The sequence below is a fragment of the Pezoporus occidentalis genome, unplaced genomic scaffold, assembly GCF_034315485.1.
Source record: "Pezoporus occidentalis ecotype Australia unplaced genomic scaffold, CSIRO_AGI_Poc_V1 ctg138, whole genome shotgun sequence".
In the NCBI taxonomy this organism is placed as follows: Eukaryota; Metazoa; Chordata; class Aves; order Psittaciformes; family Psittacidae; genus Pezoporus; species Pezoporus occidentalis.
The window spans coordinates 539,758-556,381 of NW_026913188.1; the positions used below are offsets into that span (position 1 = coordinate 539,758).

Below are 16,624 nucleotides of genomic sequence, written 5' to 3' on the forward strand. Positions count from 1 at the left end.
AAACATTCAGTGCTTTGCGGATGCTTGAAGACATTGCAAAGGTTTATACAGGCGTCTGTACGGCCCTGAACTGGACAGCAGATATTCATAAAGAGATTTAGAGCATGACAGAGCTCTGCATGATGCTTAAAATATGGGAAAGAGTGATGGGAACTGAGCTGTTATTCCTAAAATGAGAATTTTATCTGGTCTTTCTGCTTATTTTTAAAAACAACACAAACCCAAGAGGCATAGGCACTAGAATCACAGAATCACAGAACGGCCTGAGTTGGAAGAGACCTTAAAGATCATTCTGTTCCAAGCTACCTGACATGGGCAGGGACACCTTCCACTTGACCAGGTTGCTCAAAGCGTAATCCCAGCCTGGCCTTGAACACTGCCAGGGATGGGGCAGCCACAGCTTCTCTGGGCACCCTGTGCCAGTCCCTCACCACCCTCATAATCAAGAATTTCTTTCTTATATCTAATCTAAATCCACCCTCTGTAATTTTAAAGCCATTCCCCCTTGTCCTGTCACTTCATGCCCTTGTCAGAAGTCCCTCTCCAGATTTCCTGTAGGCCCTCTTTAGGTACTGTAAGGCTGCTCTAAGGTCTCCTTGAAGCCTTTTGTTCTCCAGGTTGGAGAATCCCAGCTCTCTCAGCCTGTTTCCACAGGAGAGCTGCTCCAGCCCTCTGATTATCTTCATGGCCTCCTCTGGACTCCCTCCAACAACTCCACGTCCCTCTTGTGCTGGAGGCTCCAAGAGCTGGATGCAGGACTGCAGGTGGGGTCTCACAAGAGACCTCCTTCGACCTGCTGGTCACACTCCTTTTGATGCAGCCCAGCATATAGCTGACTTCAGGGTTGTGAGTGCACACTGCCAGGTCATGTTGAGCTTCTCATCAGCCAACACTCCCAAGTCCTCCTCCTCAGGGCTCCTCTCAATTGATTCTCTGCCCAGCCTGTATTTGAGCTTGGGATTGACCTGACCCAGGGGCAGGACCTTGCACTTAGCCTTGCTGAATGAACTTCATGAGGTTTGCACAGGCCCACCTCTCAAGCAGCAGCAGTAGTAAGAGTAATGGCGATGTAAACTAACGCTCACTGAAAACTTTGAGAATACACTGAAAATTCAAAGCACAGGAAAGCACCCGGGGATGAAGCCTGACCAAGAGTTTCTGCCACCTTTACCACAGCAGACTGGAGTAACATGCTCACTATCACACAGCAGTTCTCAAGTGTAACCTCTTACAGTCCCCACTGATGAAGAAAGGATACACTTCTAACTTAGTCCAGACTGCCACATGGTAAAGCCATCTGGGAGGATATTTTGGAGGAAACAGATGGAAAAGGAAGAGATTCCTCTGAATGTAGTGTAAGATTTACATTATCCTCCATGAACTTCCATGTAGTCCCCATGTTTATATAATTTATCACTATTTCCTTAGACAGCTCAGATTAGGAAGCCTGCATGAGCTCATGTTCTTGTCTGAATTCTGAGTCTGAACCTCCCTCCTTTAAAGGGAAATCCAGTAGTGTAAAAAGAAATCGGAAAAAGGCACAACTGGACTTAAGTGAAACCCAGCAGCACGAAGTTCCTGATCACTGTCCCAGGAATTACACTGCTCTACCTCCTGCTTTCAACCTCAGGAAGACGCTGCCATTAGCGCTTGCTCACAGTGATAGTTTTTGTTCTCTGCCATGTACCCACACCCAGCAAAACCAAAATGTTGTGTAAGCATGGGAGAGTGGCCTATTAAAACCAGAAAGGGTTAAAGACAAGTCAATGATTTCACTGAACATCCCCCAGGCCAAGGATTGAAAACAAAGCAATGTTCTCTGAGTGAAGACATGGCATACAAACAATTCAAAGAGTGTCATTTCACTAGTTGTGCTGTGGTGACTGGGGATTTCTAAAAAGCCCTCTCTCTCCTTTCATGCATTCTTCTGTGCCTCCTCATTTTCTATACAAACATTTCCATTACTAATGGCAATGTCAAAGGGCTTCCTTTTCTCTTTCGCTGCTTCTGACCACAGAGATGCTGCTGAGGCTCCGTGCAGCAGCGGCTGCATCCGTCTGGCTGATAACACCCTACAGCATCCCCACTGGAATCACTGCTTCAGGAAAGGGAAAATCCACACAGGGAGCCCTGGTGCTTTAGTTTAAACGCCTACATCATTTCACCATCAATTAAATCTGTCATTACTTAGTTCTGCTACCAGAAGATGGAGTGCCAGGTTCCCTCTTTGTGCTCCCACACCCCAGCTCAGCCTCAGACCCAGACATTTCTTCCTCTCTTGCACTAGGGCTAGCACTTGAGTACTGTTCAAACAAAACACTTGCAGGAGTAAGTGCCCGTGGAGACTGGAGACCTCACAGCTCCGCACATGCCCTCGGCAGCAATGGCTTCTGCCAAGCCAGGCTGCGGGCACAGCAACTAGCTCTAGACCCCTTCATCCTGGTGACCCCAGTGGGTATGAGCTCTGCTATGTGCCAGAGGAAACCACAACGTGAACCACCTCCTGGGAGTCTTTGCCTCCCAGATCTGGCCTCCTTTGCACAGCAGGGTTTAAGCCTCCCTGTCTCTCAGGTGCCACAGAAGAGATGACTGGCCTTGTGCCCACTGGCAGATTTACTACCATGTTGTAGTAGGAATAGCCCGATAGTGGCTGTAACAGTTGAAGGATGTAAATGAGACCAGGGAGAGGAAATATCTTTTATTAGAACAGTTTGGTGTGTTTTGAATCGTGTGGGGTAGTCTGAAGGTTATAGACGGTAAGTCCTTCGAGACGGATGTTGCGTTTCTTGCATAAGCTGGCCTAATATAAGACATTACCTCTCCTTGCAAAACTTACCTCACTTGAAAATACTATTACATTTATCCTGTGTGTTATCTCTGCCATTTGGAGAGACATTAATACTATTGCCAGTGCCATGGACTCACCATTGCTGCAACTGTATTGATTTCTTTTTGTAGAAACCTGATTCCTGCACATGCTTTGGAGAGCTACATCATTTCACCCCTTCAACTCACAGCTAGGATGTTTTCTGTTTCTTATGTAACAGCTCCTAATTCAGATTACAGTTATTATTACACAATTATGTACATTGTACAATAATGTATTGAAACCATAAGGCAGAAAAACAGAAGTATTATTTCCTTCTGAAAGCAGACCTTTATCTAGAAAAGCAATGGACCCTTTATGCTCTTGACTGAGCATAGACGTACAGCAGCACAGCCCATGGACTCTGCCAAGCAGTGATGGACCTGGTCCCATGCCAACAGTCTCTTCTCTGCTGGTGCATATATAAAGAAGTGGCATAGTTATATTTTGGTTTTTTTTTTAACACAGGGCAGGCTGGGGAAAGAAAATGGAGGCAACTATAAATGCAGTGTATGACCAATTTCATAATACCTTGTGGCTTGCACTTTGTCCAAGGTGTTAAAGAGGAATAATACAATCCAACAGAAAAAGTTCAAATGCATTAGCCTTTATGATGGATCCAGCCTAGTTACCAAATTCAGCCTATTTTATTTTGTGGACTTAAAGACTCCTTTAGACCAGTGGGGAGAAGGTTTTTATACCTGTGCCTCCACCTTGCTGGAAGCGGTCCCCGGTTAAGCCATGATCAGGACATGCAGAGATACCACATGCTGTGTGTGCACGTGCCTGCATTACCATGGCAAGGTGGCCTCTGCAGAAAGAGCACCAAGCAAGCACTGTCTACTGCTTCCTCCTCTCCTTCCCAAGGGCCACTGCATGAATTGTTCTAGTGATTATGCCTAGCAAGCCAACAGCTGTCCCCCAGATCAAGTGATTGATGCATTTCCCTTCATTCTTTACAGTAAAGGAGACCCGTTTAAATATGGAAGAATTATTTCATTTAAATTAGTCTAAGATTTTAAATTAGCTTTTCTTACCTGAGCAGGCTTCTTTTGAACCACTTGTTGAGGCTGAAAAGTAAAACGACAGCACGGTAAGAAACTCATTGAGGCCACTTGGCCGTGATTTCCCAGGTGGTGGGAAAAATGTTTTCAGCAACAGGAATAAAACACAGGCAAAGCCCACATTCAAAAACGAAGCGATGAACATACCCAGCTCTCACACCCAGCCTCTCCTACACCTATCTATGACCTTGCTCTGAAGTAGTTCAGATTACTGTTGATTCAGAGCAGTATGTTAAGTTTGTATAATCAAAACCAAGGTGAAATCTAATTTAGCATGTTACATCTTTCAGCTCTTCCACGGTACTGCTAGATTTGCTTTGCTGCATTACTTATCAGGCTGTGAGAGTGGCCTAATTTTGTAATTAGTTTGTTGTCTCCACTGATGCTGTTCACTCTCTTACCACTTTCAGCTATGAGTGGAATGTTCCACTGTGGCAAAGTCCTCCTCCTGGCCATAAGCAGAAGCACAGCTTGGACAGAGGGATGAGGGACACATAACCACATTTCCAAGCCAGGGCTTCCCACTTGATGAAAGCCATCCCTGGCAAAGCCAGGAGGCTGGGGTAGGCAGTGGCCTCAGCCCTCACAAGTTCTGGTTTGAGATCTCTAGCTGCACAAAGGTGATGCTGCGCTGACCCTCATGGGCCTGTTGACGTGTTTTTGGGGATGCCCATCATTGGGCATGTTGGCTGTGTGGGCAGGGAGAGCCACAGGCTGTGCCCACCTGTGCAGGACCTGGTGGTACAGCCAAGGGATCCTCATTGAGTCTCCCTCCTGGCTGCGTCCACTCGGGAATGGGAAACACGGTCCCCACACGAGTCAGAAGACCCACCAAGGTGCCAGTGTGTTTCAGCCCCACCCCAGGGAAGGAGGAGGAGTACCAAATAAAGGACTAATACAGGCACATTTAAAATACACCACCACCACCCAGCTGGTGTAACAAACCTTGTGGGTGCCAGGAGCAGCATGGAACAATAAGACCACAGATAAAGGATGAAATCCTGACACCAAGAGCACAAAAGGGCTTTTCTTACTTTAGTGGGGCAAAGCTGCAGCCTCTCTCCCCTCCCCCTGACTTTCTGTTTTCAAAGTATATGAATTGCACTCAATGATTTTCTTCCTGCCCTTCCTTCCTGCCTGTTCCTAATCCTAGCCGTGATTTTAGTGCCTCTCTTGGGCAGAAGCCAACATGCTGTCCCTCTGCATGGCCAAAACCCTAATTTTCATGACAGTGTAGTAGGAAATAACTCGAATATTTCTGAATAAGCAGTTTAGTGTAACTGGCCTTTCGGAGCAGTATTTCAGCGGGAAGGATCAATGAAAATGTAAATTATATGTAACTGATTCAATTCAGACTGCCCACCACAAGCGTCCCATTTTAACAAGAGATGCTTTGTTTATTTTCAGTCTTTTTCTAATTCAGTGGAATCCTATGGCTGTTATGTTTTTGTGTCTGTGCCCCAGGCTCCAAGTTCTGCTCTCAAATAAGTATGAGAAAAAAAAACCCTATGTGATGACTGGGTTCGTCTTTAAACTTCAGGGTGGACCCTTTTCTTTTCCATTAAATACTCTTGCAATGGAGAAGCTATTACCAAGGCGCACATTTTACTGATGCCTTCTCCAGGTGGACTGCAAGCCCTGAACTCATTAATGGACATTTTCTGCGCTTGGACAAAGCCATGATTCCTTTCAAAGCAATCCTTTGTCATTACAGAACACATTGAGCTCTTCAGTAACCTGCCACTGGTGCTTTTCTGCTTTATTTTCTTGTTTTGCTTGCTGATTACACCTGTGCACATGTTTACTCTCAAACCACATGAAATCCACAGACATTCTTAGAGGCTGACTGTTTTTTCCTGCTCAGAAATCCCCATGTATTTTTGGCCATGCACTCTGCATTCATGTGACTCTCACACACTGTAGCTCAATGAAATCTTCTGAAAGAGCTGCCAACTCACCAAATTTTCCATGAATTAGGTCCTGACACTTCAATGAGAGGAAAGACAATGTCTGAAACAAGGCCAGCTCTGGCTTTCTGCCTAGTATGTGTCACAGTAATTCTACCAGCTGCCCTTCTACACAGCACTTCATACTTTTCAGACCACCAAAAAGCCCCTTGAATACTTTCAGTGATAGCTGGGGCTCGAGTTGCCAGCATGTTTTCCCAGCCTCTGGCACCCAGTGGCTCTGGACTGGACCTGGGAAGTTTTGTGTGCGTGTTTGTTTTGTTTTGTTGTTATTTTTATGAATGGCTTTCGCAGGGGACTCTGACTCCAGCACAATCCTATCCAGCCATTCATAAAAAGCAGAGAGAAAATATTGTACTTTGCCCAGTTGGAAACTGTCTCTGATACTGACCAAGGCTGTCGAGAATCTTAGTCATTCAAGACCTTCGCTATCGTAGTGCTTCCCGTCGAGCGCTCCCTGGCAGCGCTTGCTGACGGCCGGCGAGGTTTCCACTGGATTTGGGATCTGGAGTTCAGTGTGTGTTATGCTTTCTTCCTTAAATGGAAGCAGCACGGCTATGAAAGCCGGAAAGCAGGGCTCAGCCCCTCAGCCGCTGTGACCATCGGTGCACCCCACAGACACGCCGGGAACCGTGCCCACCCGTGTCACGCTGAGGGCTCCGGCTTGTGGCTGCTGAACCCATCACAAGCGCTGGTGTTCAGGAGCGTTGCGTTTCTTGCTGCAGCCTGGGAGAGCTACCCGGATGAACGCAGGCCAGACGAAACCAGCCAGGTCCTGTCGTGCGAGGGCTGCAGTGCTCGCTCACCTAGGTCACCCCAGACCAGGGGAATGGAAGTGTGCGGGGATCGTGAGAAATCTCCCAAGCACCCCACTTCATCTCTTCAACTGTTGTGGATGCGATGCCTTTGGAAACTTTGACACGGTATAGATACAAACGCTAAGCTTTGTGTTCACTGAGTTAAAAGATCATTTCAGGGCTTCAAGGGAGACACCTCTGATTCAAAAGAGTGTTGCAACTGCATGTTCAACTAGCTGGAAAGAAGGAGAATCTGTCTTGGTTATGGAAAAGACCGGAACCATAAAAAAGCCAAGAACGAGAAACTTTAAAGAGGTGCTAAAGAGCAAAATAAAGTTGCACACAAGACACGAGAGCCCTGAACTTTTATGTATCCTCCTCAGGAGCCTGAAGAGTAAGATGGCAGACCTCATTTTGCTCTGACAGAGGCTCTCTCACTTGTGTCAGCGATCAGATGGAAGGGGAGCTTGGTGATCATATGTTGGGAGCTTTGTGCAACACAGGACTTTCACATTTTACTTTCATCCTGTTTAAAAACCACCTATTGTAAAATGAATGTGTGTCTGCTGAAATACCACACTCTTGAATGCAAAATTCAGGTTTTTTTTATATTATATTCAAGTACAAGTCAACCTTAAGTCACTTTCTTAAACACGTATGAGACAGAAAGAACAAGCGACAGTGTTGGAAAAACCCTATGGTCACGTCATTTAAATGCCTACCATACAAGAACAAATCCAAAGTACAGCAGGGTTTCTTTTCCATGTTTGAACTATTGGGCACATGTGAGCTAAGGCAAAAGATAATGATTTAAAACTTCAGGAGAAGAGTTCTGATTTTGAGCAGGTAAAAATTAACCCACCTAATGAAGGACGTACGCAAAGGTTTGGGCAGTTTTATCTTTGCTGTGAGCTTCGTCTGTTCAGAGCCCAACTGTTTATATTCTACAAGACGCTTCTTCCACTCCTCTGTCACCACATACCTCATTTTATTTTCAACTTCTGTTACTTTACCCTTTGTCAATATCTTAGATGCATCCTTATGGCCTACACAGTTACTGGTCAAACAATTTCTTTGCTTTTTATAGGGGAACAAAAGGGCAGCCTCATGTGATGAGTCTATATTCATCTTGTAACAGCGGTCAAAAGTTGTTTCAAATTCAATTTGTCACACTTCTCAGTCACTGCAGTACTTCTTAACCTGTTACTTTTCACAGTGTTATAAAAATAAGGAAGGAGAAGGGTAAGTCTATGCCAACTAGTATGAGCAATGCTGGATGGAACACATTTTGAATGATCAGAGATAAAAGCCCTGATTTGAATGCAAATCATCCCCTGACTGCTGTGCCTGAAGCTCCAAGGCCAAGAGACACACTCACAGCACTCCTACATTTTGTGTTTCTGTCTTCCTCTTCAAACTAAGTATTATGAAGATGTTTGACTGATGCTTCTTGGCAACAGTGATTCTCTTTTGTTCCCTCAGTTAAGACAGAGACAGGACATTCACACGCACGTAGCTCTGCTGGTGAGACTAAATGACCATGATGGAAATTAATATCCCGTTAGGATGACATTCATAGTGCTGACAGATCAGTGTTGTGCAGAAATCATTAAAATGATTTCATAGGTCACCCAAACACTTGTAGCTCTAAATTAAAAGATGAGTAAACCCATATTTAGTCTTTTTGTCTACATATCCTCAAAAAATCAGGAAGTTCATATTATACCAGTTGAGACCGATATAATCCAAAATGAATCATGTCTTCCAAGCAGTTCCATATGACAGCAGAGGAACTACTGTTCTGCCCTACAGCTTTAATTAGCTCGAGTCCAGGCTTTCCCTATCTTCTCCAGTACAGTGATACAATGCAGCCTGCAAAAGAGCCCTCACCTCTGGGCAAAAACTACTTTCAGCTTCATGACCGTCAGCAGGATTGCATAGGATGGTGCGCCTGTCGTTCACTCCTCTAGCACAGCTATGCTCAAAGCTTGCTATAGAAACTATCTTTCTTTCAAGAGCGTAACAGAAATGCTTTTTCACCCCATTAAAAGCAAGGGGGAGATGTCCCCTTCATCCAAGTGGGACTGACTGGTATTTTGGAAGCACAGGTCATGAATTCTCCTGCCTCCATTGCATGTTTGCAGTCAACTGGCAACCGTGGTGTCTGTGTACGCACAGTGCTGTGGGTCATTAGGATCTAACAGCAAAACCATCTGGCCCTTAGAGTTCAAAGGAGATTTCACAGTTCTCTGTGCAGTCTCATAAAGGAAGCTAATAGTAATCTGTGGAGAATTTTGGCAAAATCTGTGGAACTTTTATTCTTTATTTTCTATTCTATTTGGCACTTCTCTGAGTTTTTAATACCAAATACAAAGTCAGGTCATTCAAAAAATATTTATTAGCTTATTAAACTGACCTCCCCTGACTGCTGCTGGAAAACCCTGCAAGATCTCAGGAGCTGCACCAGTAATTTTAGCTGATGACAAAGTAAATAGTACTTCTATTCCGCTTGTGGAGGAGAGCAGAGAGCATCAGAGTCTTCCAAGTACACAAAGTGACTTTTAAGAGTTGACTGGCAACAAAATATTATATTCTAATTGCCAAATTCAAAACACACTGCTTCAAATTACTCTTTTGGTAGCCAGGAAATGCAGGCACTGGCACATATATTCAGTCAGGTATGTATGTACCCAATGGAAGTCAAACAACTGACTTCAGCAGGGTTAGGATTGCATACGTTTTGTTTCTAGAAAGCTACCTTCACTACAAAATGTCTGAGAGTTGCTGCATTTGCAATGGGTTGATGTTCTGAGAGGATAAAAACTGAGAAAAGAATGTATCAAAAGTCGAACTCTGTTTTCTTTTACGCTCAAATAACCTATTTATTTTTCAGCTGCTTTGCTCAAACCTTCCTCACAGATGACATCCCACCATTACAGGTCTTGTTAAGTACAAACTTAATGGTTAGAACAGGAAAGGAAACCCCTTAATTTTTCTTCATCTGCCGGCTGAACTTCATCTGCAAGCACAATACCCCACTGAGTTTATGAAGGATATAATCAAAATTCAAAGCACAGTAGCTGTTACTTCAGTGCTCTTGATAGATGTTATTAATTTTTATAATGTTTCAGCCAATATTGGTTACATTTCCATAGAATATTTAGGGTAGTGCAGCTTATCAAATATCCATTTAATGGGCCTTGTATCAGTGGTTCAATACCACAAGCAAAGTGTAAACTGGCATACTCAGCTAAAACCAATACAGTTCGGCAGCAGGAGGATCTGTTGTTGCTGACTGCTTTTTAGAGTCTCTGCTGCTCTGTTGTGTTCCCCTGTTACCTTATTGCCATCCACGATGCATTTGATAAGCTTTCCTGGTGCATTTTGCTCAGCTGAAGTTCAGCACCTTTGCATTTTTCTGTTAAAATATCACAAAGCAATTCCTGCCTTTCAGAATAATTCTAGCACACAGTGCAGCGTTGAGGTTTTCTTGATACGCACCTAAGGAAATACGAGCTGGCTCTTTTGTCTGGCAGACGTCATACGTATCTATCTATTTATAACTCCATACACAGACAGACTATTGAGAAAGCCAAATGGGACGTTCCAGTTATTCTTAGTTATAGCGTAGGGGAAAAAAAAGAAACAAACCTACACTTTAGTAGGCAGAAATAAACTGTAAGTTATTTGCAATGAATCCAAGCCCTCGTGATTCAGGGATATAAACGGATCAGAAACTGCTTAGCTTTATACCTTGCAGACTTCTCCAGACAAGTAACTATTGTGCAACCCTTTATCTCCAGACTGTCTTGTCTGTTTGGATACAGCAACCCCTGTGCTCACCACGCATTTCTTTTGGCCCATGTGGAAATGATTTTGGGTCACCACTAAACAGGCTTGATTTGAATTCATGACCTGGAGGTGAAACGCGCCGTATCGCATTACCATCCAGTTCCAACCTTTGTTTTAAGGTCTTCCCTCTCTCTTCTTGCTCAGGCACCTCCTGCCATACAGACTGAAAAAACAGGGGCAGTTCCTGCGCCAGAGACCATTCCTGGTGGTACCGCTACGGGTGGCTGTGTGGAGCTGATCAGAGCCGCAGGACTGTCATCGGTGGGCTCATCTGTAGCCCTGACTGCGAGAAGCTCCTGAGTCCCCCCCCGAAATTTGCCCTGGCCTCCAGAGAACTAACAGAGTAAATAGGGCAGTAAAGTCTCAAACCAGACAACCTGCTGCAAAATCGGCTCCTGTTTGGAAAGTGAACGCTGAACTTCAGTGATTTTTGCTCAAAATATAACTACCGTCAGGTAACACTTCTCTTTCTGGCCTTCTACATTTATTCCCCTCCACATTTTAAGGCCACAAAGACCTCATGCTTAACTCGTTCATTGATAGTGTCCTTGTGTCATTTTGAGACTGGAAAACGCGCACAGCCTATTTTCAGCAATAGAGGCTTAGAAGCAGTCCAAATAATTTCCAGGCCTATGAAAGGTTTTGCCAACAACAGGCCCAAGCCCATAGGCAGGGATGGAAAAAGAACTGAAGTGGCAGGGATGTAAAACAAGGGACAAACTGCTCCACTGGGCAGCCCTGGGACCACTCTACCCTCTGCCCCGCATCTTCACCACCATGACGCTGCAAAGCCCATGCCACTTTTTCAGTGCACTTTCCTTCACTTATTGAAGCAAAATGCCAGTGAAAATAAAATATTCACTTCCCTCAGCCACTGGCCACCTTCTTGGGTATTTTCCAGTGGCAGCCTGTGGCATATTTCTTCAGTTTACTCTTCTGCTGCCTCCAGAAGGTAGCCATTCAAGCTGCCTTGAAGGTGGTAATTCAAGCCAAGAAATCTCAGTGTCCCCCCCTTGGGAAGAGTCTGTAGGCTGTGCTCTTTCCTTAGCCACATGTGGGTACCATGTTAGGTGGCCGAGGACAAGACTGTGTGAAGGAGAGAAGGCTCCCAACTGCACAGCACGGATGTCTGCAGACATCACTGAGGCTGCGCCCAGGCACTGTTCAGCTCACTGAGCACAGACACAACTTTATATCCTGTTAGGAAGAACTATCTGTTCCCTCATCTGCACAAATTAGGGTAAGGATACAAGGGATCTAAGCAGCCCCTATTGCACGGCATTTCTGCTCTTTCAGAGATGTAAAGCATCTTGTGCCAAGCTTATGTGGTCCTCCCCAGGCCCAGCCTGAAACTACTGCAGAAGCTTCCCTTTCCCATACAGTCCATGACCTCCCATTGCCCTGTAATGGCTGGGCAGGGTTTTCCTCCAAAGAAAAGGCACACAGTGCAAGGCAGGCCAATCGACTGTGCCTGGCTGATTTTCTGCAGCTGAGGATCTGGCCTCAGGCACTTTCTCTTGAACTTCTTTGTCTGAGCAGATCCCTTGGTAGCCACATGGGTTTTGTACGTCTGGGATATATGGATGTCTGATAGCTGTCTGTCTATCGAACAAATTTGATCATTATTAGCGCCTCCAGGAAGCTGATGCTGCTACAAGTGTCTGCCAGAGCCTGACCAGAGCCTGCTGACATCCTGGCACAGTTTTCTTACAGAAGTCCGTGTCCAAAATAGAAATACACTTCCCATGTACTTGAAATATACCAGGGGTTTGGTGGCGAGTTGTTGTAATTAACCCACTTCCTGGCTCAATATATTTTGGGATCATTCTGGTGTGTGGTATGTTAAATAGGGAGCTCAGCTCGTACGGTTATTTTTTAAATGGAAATTACATTCACTATGTCCAAAGGCATGATTTGTAGGCACTCCTTGCACAGCAGGAAAAAACTCCGTTGCGTTACATTGCATTTCCAGTGTGCTTTGACCATTCACTCATTACTAGCAATTTCATCGTGAAATCCACATGACATGGTAACACATTTTAAGAGGTGGCAGCAAAACAATTTTCTCTTCTATTTAGCAAGGACTCATTTAATAGAAGATGGCAAAGCCAAGGTCTATGGTATCCTACTATCATCAGCCTCTGAACAGCAGCAGAAATATGAATAGTGTCACTGTACACATGCTTCCCTTGCTCTGAAAGAGAGAGAACTGGGGAGAGAGGGAGGGATAAAGAGATTCTGCTGTTGATAATCCTGGTGTAATTTTGGAGTTGTTCTATTTATGTCCCTGGACAGACTCTAAATTTAGCCCAGCCTAGGAGAGATTTGACTGTAGTTGTCACAGGACAATTACCTGACTGTCTAGCTACATTTATTTAATAGCCTTTTGGAAGCTACATCCGATCTGAAGGTCCTATTTGTTGCTTGGATCTGACAATGTGAACATCGAAGGTATGTGTGTTAGGTATGCATGCAAATCCCCTGCAGCTTTCTTCATAATAGTACTGAAACCTGATAGCACATCAAGAATGCAGCGCCTGGAGCACCCTACTACAGCCCCGCTCCCTGGTACAGCTTAACGTGGTTTCCTCGCTCACAGAGCTCCATTCGCAACTGGGAAAGCAGCCTGCCTTTAAATGTTATGGTTGCTGGGAAAGGTTTGTGATCATTCTGCCAAACCCAGGTCATAGCAGAGAATAGGACTGCTCAATATTTACTCTTGGTTCCTGGTAACTCTTCCATATTTTGTTGCTTCTGTTGCTTAAGTGACAAAACCTGATTTTTCATGCCACAAAACCCAAAGCTAAATCCTGCCCTTGGCTAAGTTCTGCCCTTGGTTCAAACCACTTGCAGAGTCAATCCAAAGAGGTAAATCCTTCCACCTCCTACCTAGTCACATTCTATTGTGGTTGGAACCTATGTGGTTTGGGACGTGCCAAAAATATACTAGTTGGTAGCATCTGTGGCTAGGTGGTCCTGGCAGCAGAAGTGAAAGCCGCTTGCTGGATGAAGAAGGATAGCTGGCCTCCAAACACTGCTGCAGTTGGCACAGAGAGACATACCTTTTCTGGGAACTAGGTACACCGGGTAGACAGAAGCCTCATTTGCAGCTAGCTGAACAGAAATCACCTCTGTGAGATCAGGCGGTATATTAGCACCAGACCGCTTAAAGGCAGCTGTAAGATCATTTTAGTGTTGGCAGCAATGTGGCCAAGGACACCCTCGTGCTCTAGATATTAACAGGTGTGAGAGCTACTGATGGTGTGGAACAAAGTCTTTCTGCTGGTACTCACCAGGCCACTGCCAGGCACCTAAATATCCCCGTGTTCCATGCCTGTGACTCAAGCAAGGCTTTATCTTGAGAAAAGAGCCAAGGAGGCAAGCCCCAAGGACACCAGAGGTTTCTTTGAGCCCACTGCTCTCCCAGGCAAACCCTGTGGCCAGCAAAGGAAGAATAGCATTTGGAGGAGAGGTAAGGAAACAACAGTATGGCTTGGGACAGCATGTGTACACTTAGGAGCTTCTGGAAATCTTTGGTTGGTAGGGAACAGTGTTGGGAAGTTCTGGTTGGGTTGCATAGTGGGAAAGATCCAAAGGGATGGAATGGAGGAATGAGAGTGGCAAGGAAACATGGTGGGGAAGAAGGGGACCAAACACACACCACCTTCCCTACCTGCACACAAACAGGAGCGAGATCTCTACACTGTTCGTTATGTGCAAGGAATTGAAAGGAAACACAGAGAAATACCTTACTCATATTTCTCTTTGTCCACCAATGCACACAAGACTGCTGTATCGTTGTCATAGTTTTGGCTTCTTCTATGCTTCTTGGTGTGCATTACTGACATATTTTGGGGCTTCTGTGGTCTTTTATAGGGAGTAATTGCAAATTTGGTTAGAAAGACTGCTTTCAGGTACCAGTGGGGTTTTTAGATTTGAGGTTCAGATACATTTTGTAGGCTTTATGGGAACACTTCATTTCCTCAGATCACAAAAAAGGAAAAGAGAAATAGGAAGGCCCTGGGACTGTACTGGATTACACCCCTACCCGGAAGCAGAGAAACAACCTGCCGTTCAAGGCTGATGACAGCAGGATCCGCAGGAACACGTGCTCTTCCTGAAGAACTCAAACTATTTTTCACCACAGCAATGTCTGCATAAGCAGGTCTGCTCCAGCTTCGTGGTTAGACAGCGCCTGGCAGCAGCACAGCCAGGACATTCACTGTTTGGTATATAAGCCCTTCAAAAGGGTGGGGGACAGTGATGGGATAAGGAGCTGCCCGTGCCTCTTTGCTTCTCATCACCTCCCAGGAATGGGTGCCTTTGGGGATAGTTAGATGCATTTATGTTAATAAATATGTGGCCTTTTCAGCCATGTTTTTTCACTTTAATTCTTGTCTGCCCTTGCTGGCACGTGCCCTTAGCAATTTGTGGTTATTATTTTGCTCATTCAACATTGTACAATTGTCTTTTATGACTGAATATAAGGGTTTTCTTATAGTTTAGCAAATGCAGAACTCAAGGAAGTGATATAGTCTGGATCCACTTTGCTTAGCAAACACTGGGTTTTCTTTTCTTCTATCTCTCAGTCAGAAAGACAGTATCTTGCTCACTGTACATTGGTTTGCCAGCCCCAAACTGATGATTTCATAAGTCCTCCAGATGCACCATCACAATTCCAGAAAGCCAGGATTTCTGTGAGATCTCCACATCAGGATATTATCAATAAACATGCCGTACCTCAGAGGGAACCCCTCAGTGTCACGTACGCTCCATATAGCTCCCTACTCAACTCTGTGGTGATCACCTCCCTTAGATGGGGCTGATGAGGCTCAATCTTTTTGGCTGCAGTTGGTTGAACGGCCCCTTACGAGGTACTCAAGATCTTGATGCTCAGCACCAACCATGACTTAATACATGATGACACTTCTTTCAAATCCACGCTTATCCCATGACATGATGATCCCTGTGCTTGGACCAACTGAGAGACATGAGATCATGCAGCTGAAGAGCAGGATTCACACATCCTTAAAGAGAGAGCACAGTGAAAAGAAGGCTGCTGCCCTCTGCGCAGGATAAGGACAAGGAAAGTAGATGCAGGGTAATTTTGCATTGTTGATAATTCTGGCAGGGAGGATGCAGCCCATGAGCTTTAGTTTAACCAGCCCTGCCCTAGAAAACAGTTTGGCCATGTAAAATTGTGAAGCTCCACCAGCCAGTAAAACTCAGAAGTGTGCTTTCTTCCAGCGTGTCTCAGCCATAATACACTCCAATCACAGGGCTGTCAATGTCCTGGGAGAGTCTTTAGTATGCAGGAGTTGTGTTCCTGGAAGGGCTTGGGGTGCCAATGAACCACAGAGACTTTAGGAGCAAAATGCATAATGCTTTGCTGAATAGCATCCTGTAAAAACACAGATACAGACAAGGGCATCTAGTTCCTGAAGACTAGAGAATGAACTTTTTGCAATCTGAACTTTCCTACTGTTACACAGTAGACAAGGGCAAACTTCAAGCAGGGAAATTTGACAAGTGCGTGGACACCACCACAGTGAACATGTTCGTATATCTCTTCATCATTCCTGTATCTCTTCACGATGACTCATGGTGGATTTGTTTTGGTTTGGGGTTTGTTTGTTTGTTTGTTGTTTTCCCCCAGGTACATTCTTCTTAGCCATCAGTGATTCCTTAGAAATGGAAATTAACTCAGACATTCAGTGGAAGACCTGTGATGCTGTGATGGGTCATACCAATACTACTCCTCAGTTCACCATGGACTTTCCCATGAAAAGCTGAAGAATTTATGTTAGATACCAAAACCCAACAGCACTATTTAAATACATATTATCTCTGAATATCCTTTTAATCTCTGCAGATCCCAAAGTGATTTGCATACTTGAAGTGACAAGAGAACGTGATAAAGGGGCCTGTTTTACTCTGTTCTGCAATGCAGCCATTGCTGGGATGTTTAACAGCGCAAGACAGTGTGCTGGAGGGGCAGGAAGTGAAGAATAGCATGCCCAGTGTACACGGCAGGGAAGAAAGGATGTAATTATCCAAACTCGAATTTGGCCAGGACAC

At 44.9% G+C, this 16,624-nt stretch overlaps 1 protein-coding gene across 5 annotated transcripts in view; it reads right to left on the bottom strand.

Annotated features, from left to right (window-relative positions):
- HMGA2 (high mobility group AT-hook 2) overlaps nucleotides 1-16,624 on the bottom strand; it is a 123,117-nt gene that overhangs the window by 22,952 nt on the left and 83,541 nt on the right. For all 5 annotated transcript variants that reach the window (XR_009962979.1, XR_009962978.1, XR_009962977.1 and 2 more), the window contains exon 4: nucleotides 3,904-3,936. Coding sequence is in view for 2 of the 5 variants with exons in the window: in XM_062609490.1 (XP_062465474.1) it covers nucleotides 3,904-3,936 (33 nt within the window). In the remaining 3 variants the exon portion in view is untranslated. The remainder of the gene's footprint in view (nucleotides 1-3,903; nucleotides 3,937-16,624) is intronic.